This window comes from Anabas testudineus, chromosome 3 (assembly GCF_900324465.2).
Source record: "Anabas testudineus chromosome 3, fAnaTes1.2, whole genome shotgun sequence".
Taxonomy (NCBI): domain Eukaryota; kingdom Metazoa; phylum Chordata; class Actinopteri; order Anabantiformes; family Anabantidae; genus Anabas; species Anabas testudineus.
The window spans coordinates 18,771,521-18,785,142 of NC_046612.1; the positions used below are offsets into that span (position 1 = coordinate 18,771,521).

Sequence of the window (13,622 nt, forward strand, 5' to 3'; positions counted from 1 at the left end):
ACAGACTCTGTGACCAACTGACTGGTTCTTGAATTGTGTATGTGCAAGGTGAGATGTAAAGTAGTGTGACCAATTACTGTTAGTCCCAAACGGCATCTAGACGGTCTTCATCTTTCCAGAGACAATTTGTGGCCTTGACTTAAGTGCACTTGTGTTTCTATATGGTCTTGTGGTGTATCTGTCCAGTTGTCACAGCCACTATTCATTTTCACTTGACCCAACAGAGAAGTTTTTTTTTTATTACATAACCTGGCGATCACTCCAATTTCTCTGTCCACAAATTATGGCAACTCTATAAAGCCCAGGAGTAGAAAGAAATCCATGTTCTTTAAAAAAAAAATGTCAACAATGATTTATTTTCCCCACGTCCCCTCCCAGGCTTGTTGATTAATTTTACTTTCACTTATGACAATAATAAGAGGTCCTTTTAAAGATTAGAGCTGCCCGAGCACACGATTCTAAAATCATATATAAGCTAGACGTGTTTAAATTTGACTGACATGCTGTCACTATCATCCTAAATACTCATAACACATTTGCTCGAGAGCTCTGTCATTAACAGAATTGATGGAAACACATCTGACGTGCTTTTTTATGAAAATTGGAGCATTTGTGTATTTGTCTTTATTATGCTACAGATGGGGAAAGAGCCATAGTTGGAAGCACACACATGCATACTCTACACTCCCCTCATTAACTTTATGCCTTCATCTCTTGTAGCTGATGTGTGCTCATCATGCCAGTGCTCTGAAGCATGCTGGCTGGCCTGTGTGGGAGCTGTGAGGGGAGTCTCAGCACTACTGCCACTCCTGGCAGGCCTGTCTTCAACTGGCTACAGCAGCGTCTGTATTCAAATGCTAATTCACACTCCCAAGGGCATTCTGTAACCAGGTCAGCCTTGCTTGGAATATTTATAGAGGTCTGCTGCTAGTGAAGTTTGCTGTTTGCTCCTCGGGGAGCAAAGGAGGTAGACCCTCTTTATGCTTAGTGCACCATTTCTTGGGAAAGCGTGGATATGAAAAATGCAGATGCTGGGATGTAGGAGGCTCTGTTGTTGTTCTCGGTGATGCCGTGCTATTCAAAGCACTGACTGATTCAATATCACTGTTTTCATCTCGCCGTTGTAAATAGGGAAAGCCTCTACCCCACAGTTTAACCTCACAACTAGGGGGATGTCTGACTCTGGTTGGCGATACCTTACGTTTGGCTTTCAGATTAGAAACTTAAAAAACAGACCTCCCTCTGTGATGAGTGTTGCGATATTGTCATTATCATGCTTACATTGTTTCCACTGGACTGCATTTGCACAATTTCCTAATACTTCTGATTATTTTCTCTCTTATTTTATTTTCAACTGAACTAGATAAACCCTCAGCCTGACACAATCCCAAACATTCAATCATAGTTGAACTAATGTGTGTCCTGAGGGCAACAGTGACTGCTAATTTGCACATGGCATTTTATTGGGTACACCAAGCTAAAAGTTGTACAGTCTAATACAACAGAAATGTGATTTCTATTCAATGTACGATTCAACTTCACAATAATCACGTTGAAGTGAATAAACACTTCTCTATAACAGTTGCAATGACAACTAAGTATAACCTTCACGACTGCATTAATCTTAACTTGGTGTATGTGATAGAGTGTCAACCGAGTGTACTGTAATTGATGTGTTTTCTTCTAAAGTAGGAAATGCTGGGGTCATGTGGCATGATGATGAGTCATCAGAGGGACAAGTGGTAAACAAATAGGTAGCACAGGTGCCGGGGACATTCACATCACACTCTGAGCTACCACGTTTCATTACGTCAAAGCCCGGAGGGCTGCCACCCCTATTCCTGTTCTCTCGTGTTGTGTCGCAGACTTGTCTTCCTGAATGTAATTTGTGAGATTATAAAGAAAGTGCAGCATTTAATTGGCTTACGCGTGACAACATAACATCCTTCAGCCTTACGTCCATGTCAATGCACACCAGTTTCAGTGGAACATCAAGTTTGGCGTTAACTTGCAGCAGTAGTATCACATTTTCAATAATCTTCATGATCTAAAAGACGCCCCAATGCCCATTACAATAACCTACAACAAATGAACAGTGCATGGTATGAAAATCCAGCATTATACAATAAATAAATAAATAAATGCTTATAAAAGCAGTTCAGGGGACCTAATCTGTCAATGGCATACACACAATATCCAGTATAATAATAATAATAATAATAATAATAATAATAATAATAATAATAATAATTCCCATCAGCATCAAATCAAATACACAATTTCTTGGTGGAGTGCTTCCCTTTGGTACTAAATACCAAACATTTTAGTTTATTTAGTACACAGACACTCTACCTTTACTTTTATACCAGTTATTTTGCACTTTTACCTGAGTCCTCACTCGGTGTCGACTCGTCACCACCGCTCTTGATTGTTGTCCGGAGGGAAAAGAAGGCGAACAGACCTCCTGTCTCCATCAAGTGGATCTTTTAACATGTTCTGTCCTCACAGCAGACGTCAGGTAGGTGATCAGGTTGTTCACCTCGGTTCTTCATCACCGGTGCTTCGGTGGAGGGTAAAGTTATGGGAGAAGAGCCGCGCACGTTAGCGCCATGTTGGCTAACTGGACGCTAGCTGTTGTGCTAATATTAAGCAACAGGCTTTTCCCGTGTGCTGCTCCTTTTTTTTTCGGTACCGACACGTCGAGTACGAAACGTAACATTGCGGATGTGGCGACTTGCTTTTAAAGCAGCATTTATCACGAAAAGGTGTGAAATCACAGTAATGATGGCGAAAGGTTAGGGTTAGGTGTACTGACAACAAGCCGCGATGGGAGGTCAGTGTGGGGAATAGTCACCAGACCTGAGTGGGAATAAGGACAGATGTAAACTAATGTAGACTATTTACATTCTTCTGGTCAAAAGCACAGAAACTCACAATGAAAGTATTGAGGTATTTATGTATGTGTCAATCTAGATTTCTATTTGGTCTGTGCATATTGGGACTTGTACTGCATGTGAAGTGTGTCTAAAAGGCTTGAACTGGTGACCACTGGTTGGCTTTTGGATGTGTACCTTGTAAAGTCAGTAGACATCTGTCTCCATCTTCTGTTTTGGGTTTTCAGTGGTTCACCTTCCAGTGGTTTCGCAGTACAATACTGTAGGATTTGGGAATAGTTCTGGTCCATATACTCTTCCAGGTCTCCTTTTTGGTCTAAACATTAAAACCATATCATGTTATAATGCACTTCAGTGCGACTCCGTCACCCACTATGACCTCAATAATAACATATAGTACAATGATCCTATTTCTGACAGTTTGAACAAAAACTGAGAAATTATTACCTTGTAAAACTAGAATTCGTGGCAAAGCTGATGAATCGGATTGTACAGGTGTATTTAATAAAGTGGCCAATGGGAGTACATATAGTCATACACAATGATGATCTCTGTACATCTCTGTCAGTGTCTGACTGAGAGCACAATCTTAAGAACACAATTATGTGTGTATATGTGTGTTGCAGCTGGAGCCGGTTCTGGTATTTGCTGAGTGCATCAAATCCAGGTGATCTATCTGCTGTATGTCATTAGGGTAAAAGAAAATATTGATATGCTTGGTTATCGTCGTATTATAATTTGTGACACTAAATCAGATCTCCGAAATACTGCATCGATTTTTGATTTTTGAAGAGTTTCCATGCAGTTTTGTGGAAGACAGGGGTTCATTTTGTGTTGTGTTTAAACCCTCAAGCACTAAGTCGATGTTCTGATTACATAAAAACAGTAAAGTTTTGTAAAACTCGTACTGCATATGGTGGCGTGTTCTTTATGCTACTTCAGTTTTGCTAAAAGTATATTTAAAAAAAAATCACAATATATTTTCCTTGCTTGCAATATAGCAGTATATCACCACATGTAAAATCGTAGCCTCTGTATCTTGAGACATATCGTATTGCCAGATTCTTGCCAACACACCGTCCTATGTCAGCACTAAAATGCAGGATTTATTGCTACTGTTGCTATGTCAGTGCTGCCCATAGCACACATCAATTACACTTTTGTTCCACAGATTTAAGGGCACCTGTGAAATGTGCTTTTTATCAGTAGCCTTTAGTAGACTTTCTAGTTTGGTTTTATTTAGAGGTGCTGTAGACCTGCTGGTAGACAGCTCTGTCTGTTGGCTCTTCAACTGCTCTTTGAGTGCTGTGTTTTTCATGACATCTTGGCCAGTGATAGACAAAAACAACAAAATATATACACCCTTTTGTCCAAAAATGTTTGGACTGAGCTGTGTAAAGTGTCTATATAAACAGAATGAAATGATTTACAAATAATTTAAAATCTGTATTTGATAGAAACATATTTGGTTGATTTTTATTTGTTCATAAATGTTTTATGTGCAAAAATGAATTAGCATTTTACACAGTATCTCATCCTTTTTGTAAACAGGTTCGTACATCCTGATTGTATTTTTTTTATAATCATCAGTACCTCTATGAGGACCACTCTTCATAATACAATATGCACTTATGGTGAACACTAATGGCTCTATAATGTACTTTGGGTAATAGCATCTACAAAATAATGTGTGTACTATGCACAGGTTTACAAGTTAGGCAAAAGGTTCTGTGTTATTTTAATGGTCATCAGTTGTGTAAAGTTTGACATTGTCAACTTCCAAGTAAACCAAACAGAATCAAGTAGATAATGGGGAAAAAAAGAAAGAGACTACATGCCTTATGCTGTCTTAGTGTAGTAAGTGCATGTCAACAATATGCAGTGTATTATATTGTTGTAATCAGAGCAGCAGTTTGAGCTTTGTCTTGTGAACAGCTGTTTTCTGTTTGTAACACATTAGATCACGATTATGCTGCCATTTATCACCCATGGATCAATAGCCCAGTAATTACACCTCTGCAGTTCTGCTTGTTTAAAGGGCTCGCCCTCTTGCATTTTGTCTCTAAAATGGCAATATGATAGCAACCACTTATGCTTAACCGATGTCCCATGTCTCCATAGCTATGAGCGTTAACTGGTAATGTTATTGATCATAGGCATCATTTTTCCATTTGTGCTCTGTTGATTTGAAATATTGTCCAGGTGTAACCTTAACTGAGTGCCTTGTGCTATTTAACAGACCTTTGTACAGGTTCTTCTGTATATGGTACTCCTCTTTAACAGTCATTATCCTTGAGGCACATGTTGACTCTACATAAATTGTTCAGCAAAACAGAATTGTGTCATCATGCACTAATAGTAGATTAATGTCCTAACTGTGTGAATTTGCTTTCAGACGTCTTCTTTCTAACTCTCTGCCCTCCTACCATTTTCTCCTTTCAGACACCAGTGCTTTGGATACTCAGGTTTTACGTCCTTGTTTATCAGTTATCATATGAACCATGTGAACCCTTGTGATTTCCTTGCATGTGCATGTGTTTGTGTTGTATGTTATGTGTTTGTTTGTTCACATTTACTGTATGTTTGTATATATATAAAAAGAAATCTTTGATAGATAAACTGAATTGATATTTCAAGGGATGAAAGAGCGTGCAGCATGTGTCTTTGAGCCATCTAGCTGTCATGTTGTTGGTGGTTATCCTTTTATTCCTCTCTTTGCAGAAAATGATTTGTGTTTCAAACTGGACATTTTGGTCAGTGAGGAGGGAGCGTTACACAATAGGCAAATCTGGCCTGAAGCACTAAGAGCGGCAAAACTCTCAGTCTTGAGCCCACAAATTACATTGATGTGGAATAATTTCATCTTTTGCCTGTGGTGCTTCCCTCTCATCTCTCTGTGCTGTACTCATCCTTTCCCATCATTTATCTTCTCCTGAACTGACCTCCAATTGTATTGTATTTATTTATTGTATTTGATTATTTGTTCAGTTGTATTATTATTACATTGCTGCCAAAGTACATTAAGTTACAGTAGAAATGCCTTTTGTTTTACTTTAGATGCTGTTTGATTTGAGTTTAGTTGTGTACATTTACCTTACCTTGGCTGTTTTACATTGTGTGTGTCTTCTCTCTGTAGCCTCGCAGTCTTTTGGATCCCAAAGTGCTCGGCTTGCAGTCTGGAGGGTGAGTAGTGGCCGATTTCCCGATCAGATCCTGATCTGGTTCACAATAACACAAATCTGAGCTGCTGTGCTGTTTTGTACCCCCATGCTGAGGCACATGTAGCAGAAATTTTACAGGCATGCTGATTCTCTGGCATAAAGCCCCAATTAAGGGATCGTGCTCCATGCTTTGTGACACACCACAGAGAGAAAATGCTTTTACAAGATGTTTGATGCCTTCACAACATCTGCAACAGAACTAAGTATTCTGAGATCAGTAATGAATCCATCTTTTGTCCCATGCTATGAGCGAAAGAATAGCTAATAATCATATTTATCCTCCATTACCCCAGATCATGCAGTGACTATGCAGTCATCTGCATCATGCATTGTGCGTAAAGGGAGCCAGAGCCTGGGGCCCTGGGGTCTGTGCAGCTCGTCACGTTGTGTATCTTTAGGGTCATATCACTGATGTTGCTGAGAGGGCTGACAGGAAAGCTTGAGGAACTTTATCTGTGTGGAGGCATTGGGGCCTTGATGTCAATGCTGAGGTCATTAGAGAGGCTTTGAGTGACAGTTGAGGTGATGCCACTGAGAGCCCCACGGGAAAGGAACAAGACTGGTGCGAAGGCATCAGGGAAGCTGACGAGTGTGCATGAGGGAGTTGGAAGATGTAGAAAGCAAGACAACTTTTAGAGTTTTAGAGTAATATTTGTGAGACTTGGATTCAGTTTTTGCTGGTCTAAACCTTGAATCTCATATTCAGCATTCGTAGTGTGTGTTATAAATCCAGTGATAGGTTAATACGTATCAATAATAATTCCTGCAGCAATGGGAACAGCAGAGCTTGCGAGTGACTACAAGGAGCTCCAGTGTAGGTGGTCAGCACCACGTGAAGAGAAAAGCAAGGGGTGAAAGCGATTGGGTGGGAGGCATGATCCATGGTGTTCGCCAGCTGTGTAAATCAAGGCCCCTCTTTCAGTAATGTCTCCCCCAGCATGGCATTATTATGATATTAATACATCCTAAATCTGTCTGCTTCTTCAGGGCTGGCAGTATTCTTTATGGTATTGACAGCATGCCAGATTTACGCCGCAAGAGGACAGTGCCTCTTGTCCGAGACCTGGTGAGTCATCTGCCTCAACAAGGTTATGTGTGATTTATGTCAAATCTATCTGAGTGACCCCACATTATACCACACTGGTGGAATCCTGTGCTGTGTGAGTACTGACCCCTGCTGAGGACAACAATAACCTCACTGGCCACCTGTTAAAATGGGACACAGCTTTAGAGTGACAGTGCTGGTTTTTTGTCATTAATACCTGGCTGTAACTTCCTTTGAGCTAAAGTCTCTGCAACAGTAGTGGTTAATAAAATATAACTGGAGCTTGTTACAGCACACTTACCATACATATGTAGACCTGTTATGCAATATGAAACAGATATTTGATGCAAAAACTTTGATTGTGATAAAAAAAAAAAAAAAACAAGCCTGAACAAAGAGTTTATTGGCAATAAAAGGAGCAATATAGTCTAGTATAGACGATATAGTGTAGAGCACTGCACTGTGGGAAAGCTAAATGTAACCTTAGCTGTAAGTCTATGACTTGATTAATTACCCTAGAGAGGGTGTTTAAGATATTGCACTACAGTGATGCTTCCCCCATTTGTTTTTATTGCATCATAATGTGTCATAACATATCCCACAGAGAGGCCTTTTGCAGTGCAGTCCACTTTAGCACTGTGCCACATGGTTAGCCATTCTGAAAGACAACAGACTATCACGATGCCAATAGTGTTCATGACTGTTTGTAACTGTGTGTCCAGTGTGTTCTGCACAGTATCTGTCTGTCCTGTGTTTGTTGATTGTTTTTCATCTTCATGTATTTTAGTCAGAACAATGGAAATATTATCACAACTCTATGAAATTAAGTCTCTTGTTTGATAATCTTGAAACATTTTACTCTTTAAAATACAAATTAGCATTTTATGCAAATGATAATGCAGCTTGATGTCATACACATAGATTCTGATGAATGTTTATATCACAGTGAACAACATGAGTTGATGCTGTATTTGTCCATATCTCTCATGAAATTAATAACCAACAATGTCTTGGTAAGTATGGGTTGTCGTTTTTAATTTATACATTATTTGGGATTCTGCGTGTATATCTGCCATTCCCACATAGACCCATAACAGCTATGGGTGATATTTTTCAGTGAGTTGTCAGATTTCAGCCTCGCCGTTGCTTGATCATTTTTCTTCCTTCACTCTATTTATTGCTCGGCAGGTATCGAGAAATTGTATTTAACTTGAAATGTTGACAACTCAACCCAAAAATATATCCAGGAGACTTCATTGACTTCTGATTTAACTGTGTGAGGCTTTTAAATCATGTAAAAGTGACACAAACTAAGCCTTTTACACGTGGGATGAAGTCAGTAATCAGCAAACTAATTGGTCCCCTTTCATGCCTCTCCTTTGTCAATGTCCCCCATTTGCTGTGTGATTGCTTCAGGGCAGCAGACAGCAGGGTTCCCCCATATTATGGAGGGATGCAAAAACATAAACCAAAAAAAAAAAAAAAAAAGAAAGAGGAAAAAAGAGCTCAAAATAGATTCACAAAATACTGAACGCTATATTATAGCTGAATAGATAACATCTGGACACAGGGTCAAATTGTATTGCCCGCAGCAACCTCAGCAGTGCTGGTGCATGTTGATAAACTTACATCAACACTCACAGTTCATGTAGAGGTCACGTTCCCTACTACATTCTCCATGGCTTCCATGGATCTTTACCATAGCTGCGCTGTACAGACAAGAGGGTCGTGGTAAAGACTGATCCAATATTGTCAGCTGTCCATGTCTGCATTCCTGTTACCTAACGTCCTCCAGTATGGGGTAAATGTTTACCAATCTCTGGTCCCCCAGACTCAGTGGATATTAATATAACAGCCAATTTACATCTGTGTGTGTCTGTGTGTGTGTGTGTTGCCCGTTTGTGTGTGTGTGTGTTCTGTTTTATGTTTGAATACGTTTGCGAATGTCTGAGCAGATGTGTGTGCGTGTTTGTGTGAGTGCAAGTTGGTGTTGTGCCGTACAGCTGGCTTCACCCATCCGCGAGTGTGTGTGTGTGTGTGTGTGTCTTGTGTTTCTCTGTTTGTGTCAAACTAATGTGCAGAGCAGACAGCAGAAAATATGATCAAAGCTTCATCCAACAGAGAAGTGAACATAAATGCCAAGCATGACTGCAGTTTAGTAACTTCCAGTGCATGAGTGGATAAAGAATCATGCAAAAGCTGAATAATCTTGTGATGAATAGTTGAGTAGTTATAGAGCTCTGTGCCTTAACCAGCAGTCCTGCATGGCACTTGAGACACCTGTGTGCTCAGTATGGATAAAAAAAAAACAAAAAAAACAACAACAAAAAAAAAACAATTCCTCTGCTGTTTGTGCTTTCAGCATTCACCCTCCCACTCCTTGTCTAATTCAATTTCTTTCATTCTCTGTTCATGGCTACCTGGAAATCACAGGCTTTGGTAAGAGTATTTTCCATCTGTGCACAAGATAAAATCAACATATGAATAGTATCTGTACAGAGATGACCAAAACCTAATCTATTAATTTACTGAAATTTAGAACACTAAACTAAACACATTCTTATATTGTTGTTATATTGTTTTAATGTCAAATAAATTTTCATTATGTGTTTGCAGGGCAAAATATGTTTTTAAAAGTTCCCAGACACTATATAGATAGTTTGTACTGCATTTGTGTACTTCCCTTAAGATAAAACTGCATGAAGATAAAATGGATCAGTGAATTTATCTCTTTTCATCCCTTTCATATTGCTTTGCTTCTTTATCTAACAGACCCTCGCTGCTCGAAAGGCAGGCATCTCGTTCGCTCTGGTGAACCGGTCCACCCTGAATAATGAAGACCTGGTGAGTACTAACACGCCAGCATCGCCAGCATTAAAATCCCTGACTAGCTGCTGTAGAGTTTTAGTAGCTAATGAAGGATTCTACAAAGGCATTATGGCGCTGGACGCATGTTTGCATTATTTTTTAGGGCGGTGTTTGGAGAGGACGGTGCTGGAACACTAACAAGCTTTTATAGCTATGTTGTTTGCAACAGCCATCGTACTTAAGGTTCTGGAATCATGTTGCCTGTTTTAAAATGAGGATTTGATGGATTGCATTCGTGACTGGCCTTTTATTGTTTAGATGTACATATAGCATGTTATAATCTGTCTGTCTGCCTGTAATACACAGCTGCACACTCTTTCTGCTGCGCCCCTTTTGACTGAGTTCAGAAACTAAAGCATCGTCCTTTTATTTGATTTAGACAATGCCTTGCTATTAACAATTGTCAGAGGCGCAGCTATAGAGAAAGGGCAGAATGGCTCAGTCGATAGTGAGAGGCTCTTTGTGTTGACCTCCAGAACTTGCTCTTCATTCATTGATTGCAAGTCTTCCCCCTCAAATGGAAGATGGTGTTAGAGGAGGCCAACAACAGGACCAAGCAGTTTTTCAGCAAGACAACCAAGCAGTCTGTCTCATAGCTAATGTTTTCCAACAGAGGTGTGCTTAAACCTAAAAAGTTACTAGAATAAAACATGCTCTGTATGGTTGTCTGTACCTTCAAATAGATGCACCCAGTGGTTTGTGCATACAATATATATAATACAGATTCATATACACATTTGACTTGGTTGGTCCTCCTGGTCCACATGGCTAGTTGTCCTAAAGTGACTTGGTCTTGACTACTTACTAATGGCTGTGGGTTTGATTAAAGGAGCTTAAGGGATGAACAACTCATGGCCCAGATGAATGAGAAATGACGTGATGGATATAGTGTGTATATTGGTGTACAAAGAGAGAATATTCTTGCCCTAGTTTGGAGATTGCACTACTGTGTTAAGTAAGGACTTAAACTTGAGGGATAGATGTCCAATATACTGATGAGTAGCAAAGAGTTAAGTTAAATATTTGGTGGTTGAGTTAAGCTGAGTCCTAACCAAAGCTGCAGATTGTCCAGTCTTGGGGCAAGCAGATGTTAGAGCTTTATCTGCTGCATTAAGTCCAGGAGAGTGCTTCCCTGTGAGGACTGTCAGAGTACTCAGTAAATTACCATATGCTGTTTAAGAGTGTAAAGCAGTTAGTGGAAAGAGGAGAAAGGAAGAGGGAGATAAGAGCATGAGAAAGGGACGGAAATGAGAATAGAAGAAAAGACAATCAGAGCAGAGCGTGACTTGTCACCATTACCTCCTGACTTCGATGGCACTGATCAGGCAGCCATATTATAACCTAGCCTCCTTGAATCTAGCATCTGCTCCCTGGAGATATGTTTAAATCATGCTGTATTTGTCCTGCCTTAGTTTTCATCAGCACTCTGCAATCTGTCTTTCATGCATTTTAATTTGATTAACATGTCTTACTCTGTCATCTCTGACGTATAGACCACTCTTACTCTATGCTATTCTCTCTCTGCATCATCTTTCCTATGTATTTGCTTTTTAGAGCAGAAAGAAACATTATGTGTGGGCCGGCTAACGGCCCGTGTTGTCTGCTCAATGTTCTGAGCCGCATTTGATATGAGCACCAGAGCCTTTTAACAGTGACTGTCAACATGAACCGGGGCCAATGCTTACCTGCTGAGACAAAGGCAGGGACTTAGTTGCTCAAAGGAAGACAGAAACAACGATCTGACATAGGTCAGGAGCTATCTGGAAATAAGATGTGATGTGTTGCTTTAAGTCAGTTTAGATAATGTCAGACAGGCAGCAAAATATAATACATGATTTCAAACGTTTCCACACATGTAAATTTTGCATAATTTTTGAAAATTTTGCCACACGGGATTCATTTGAAATAATTGCAATTGTCTGAATTTGATTGCTATATCAGATTGTTTGAAGAAAGAGGCATGGCTTCTTCGTTAGGGTTGAAACTGTACACTAGTTAAGGCAAAAGATTAGAGGTGAAGAATGCTGGGACAGGATCAGAGGGATGACGGTGGCAAAAAAGTGGTTGACAAGGGCAACAGGTGGTGAAATTAGAAAGCTGTAGGAGAGATGAGACTCTTCTCTGTCATGTTGCTCTCAGTCAGAGGCTGCGGCTGTCAATCACTTCTAGCAGTGTCTTGCACATAATCACCAGGGTTACCTCACAGTGTAACACATGAGACTCACGCATGCATTCCCACATCTGCACAGTGTGACGTGCTTTGTCAGGAGGAAAGAGAGGAGGCAGAGAGAGGCAGACCGAGATTGAAAACGATGGAAATAGGCTGTGGCAATGAAAATAATAAGAAATTACTCATGCAATGGTAAAAAAAAAAACATGCCAAGGCTTAATATGAGGTTAACATGCTTAGTACTATTCAAAGAATTTAGTTTGCTGATAAGACGGGCTTAAAAATAGACCAGCCAAATGAACTCAATGAGAAAAACGGAGACTGAGAGGTCTATGTAAATTTAAAGAAAATTTTGGCTTACTCATTTCCTTAAATGGTTAATTATTACATTTGTTGAGGAGAAAACTTCTGGGTGTGACCCTGGGCTGGCTCGTGTGCATGTTCTGGATAAATCTCAAACATCTGCTTCATCTCATCATCCTCAGATTAAAAGAGGAATCACTCTGTCTCCCTCTCTGTTTCATTAAAGGTCCTCCAGGGTTCAACAGCCTCTCTGTTGCATCAGCGAAGTCTCACAATGTTAGATAGCCTTGTTGTCCTGTCGTCTGGTGTCATTTAATCATCTCGGCAAGTGGGTGTGCTTGTGGCTGAATGTGTGTCTGGGTGAACAGTGCTCTAGTCTGTGTGGTAAAGTGAAGGGCGACTGTTCAGGTGTTAAAGTGCACTGTCAACACCCTGGGTTCTGAGGAGAAGGGGTGAGGAGTGGACTGCAGTCAAAGTAGAAAGAAAGTACCTCTTGAGGATTTATTTAACCACTATACATCTCCTTCTCTTTTCCTGTCACTTTCTCTCTCGCTAGCCTTCTCTCTCCCAATCTGGATAATGCTCACTTTTAAAAACCTTATTTACAGCATGCATTGATTTTGCCTTCAAGAATTGGCAAGTCCTGGCTCGTTTTCCAGTCCTTGTGGATGGCAGGGCTGCTGCAGTAAAGTGTTCAGTTTGAAGGATCTTCTGTTACACAGCAATCACTCTAGACAGGCCTCTAGGAGACTTTAGTATTTGGTCTAGAGAACCTGTACTCGGTAAACCACTAAACGTGAACAAAGCCTGTGCACTAAGGATGCTGTTAATCTAAATTTAACGAGACGTAAGGCTGATTTACTCTCAAACGTTTGACCTGTCCATTGATTATAAGGTAATCAGAAAAGGATCAACAAAGCCTCCTATGCCGGAATAACATAATCTGTGTCAGATTAATTTCTCCAAGAAAAGAATGTGAAAAATGCTGCAGTACAGAAGAATGATAGCTGTAGTTCAGTAGATTCTATAATTGCCAGTATTAATACAGAATTGTCTCTTAATGTGTTGTGCAGTTCATCCAGCTCAGATTCCAGGTCCATTTAAATGAGGTCTAGTGAGAT

The 13,622-nt window shown here is 40.1% G+C and overlaps 1 protein-coding gene across 2 annotated transcripts in view; it reads left to right on the forward strand.

The window, feature by feature from the left end:
- The window catches only part of LOC113174510 (protein unc-13 homolog C), a 102,448-nt gene that overhangs the window by 11,750 nt on the left and 77,076 nt on the right, over nucleotides 1-13,622 (forward strand). The window contains exons 3-7 of one of the 2 annotated variants that reach the window (XM_026378567.1): nucleotides 5,337-5,359; nucleotides 6,031-6,077; nucleotides 7,103-7,181; nucleotides 9,594-9,599; nucleotides 9,933-10,004. In XM_026378567.1, coding sequence (XP_026234352.1) covers nucleotides 5,337-5,359; nucleotides 6,031-6,077; nucleotides 7,103-7,181; nucleotides 9,594-9,599; nucleotides 9,933-10,004 — 227 coding nt within the window. The remainder of the gene's footprint in view (nucleotides 1-5,336; nucleotides 5,360-6,030; nucleotides 6,078-7,102; nucleotides 7,182-9,593; nucleotides 9,600-9,932; nucleotides 10,005-13,622) is intronic. The other variant, XM_026378568.1, reaches the window with a different exon arrangement.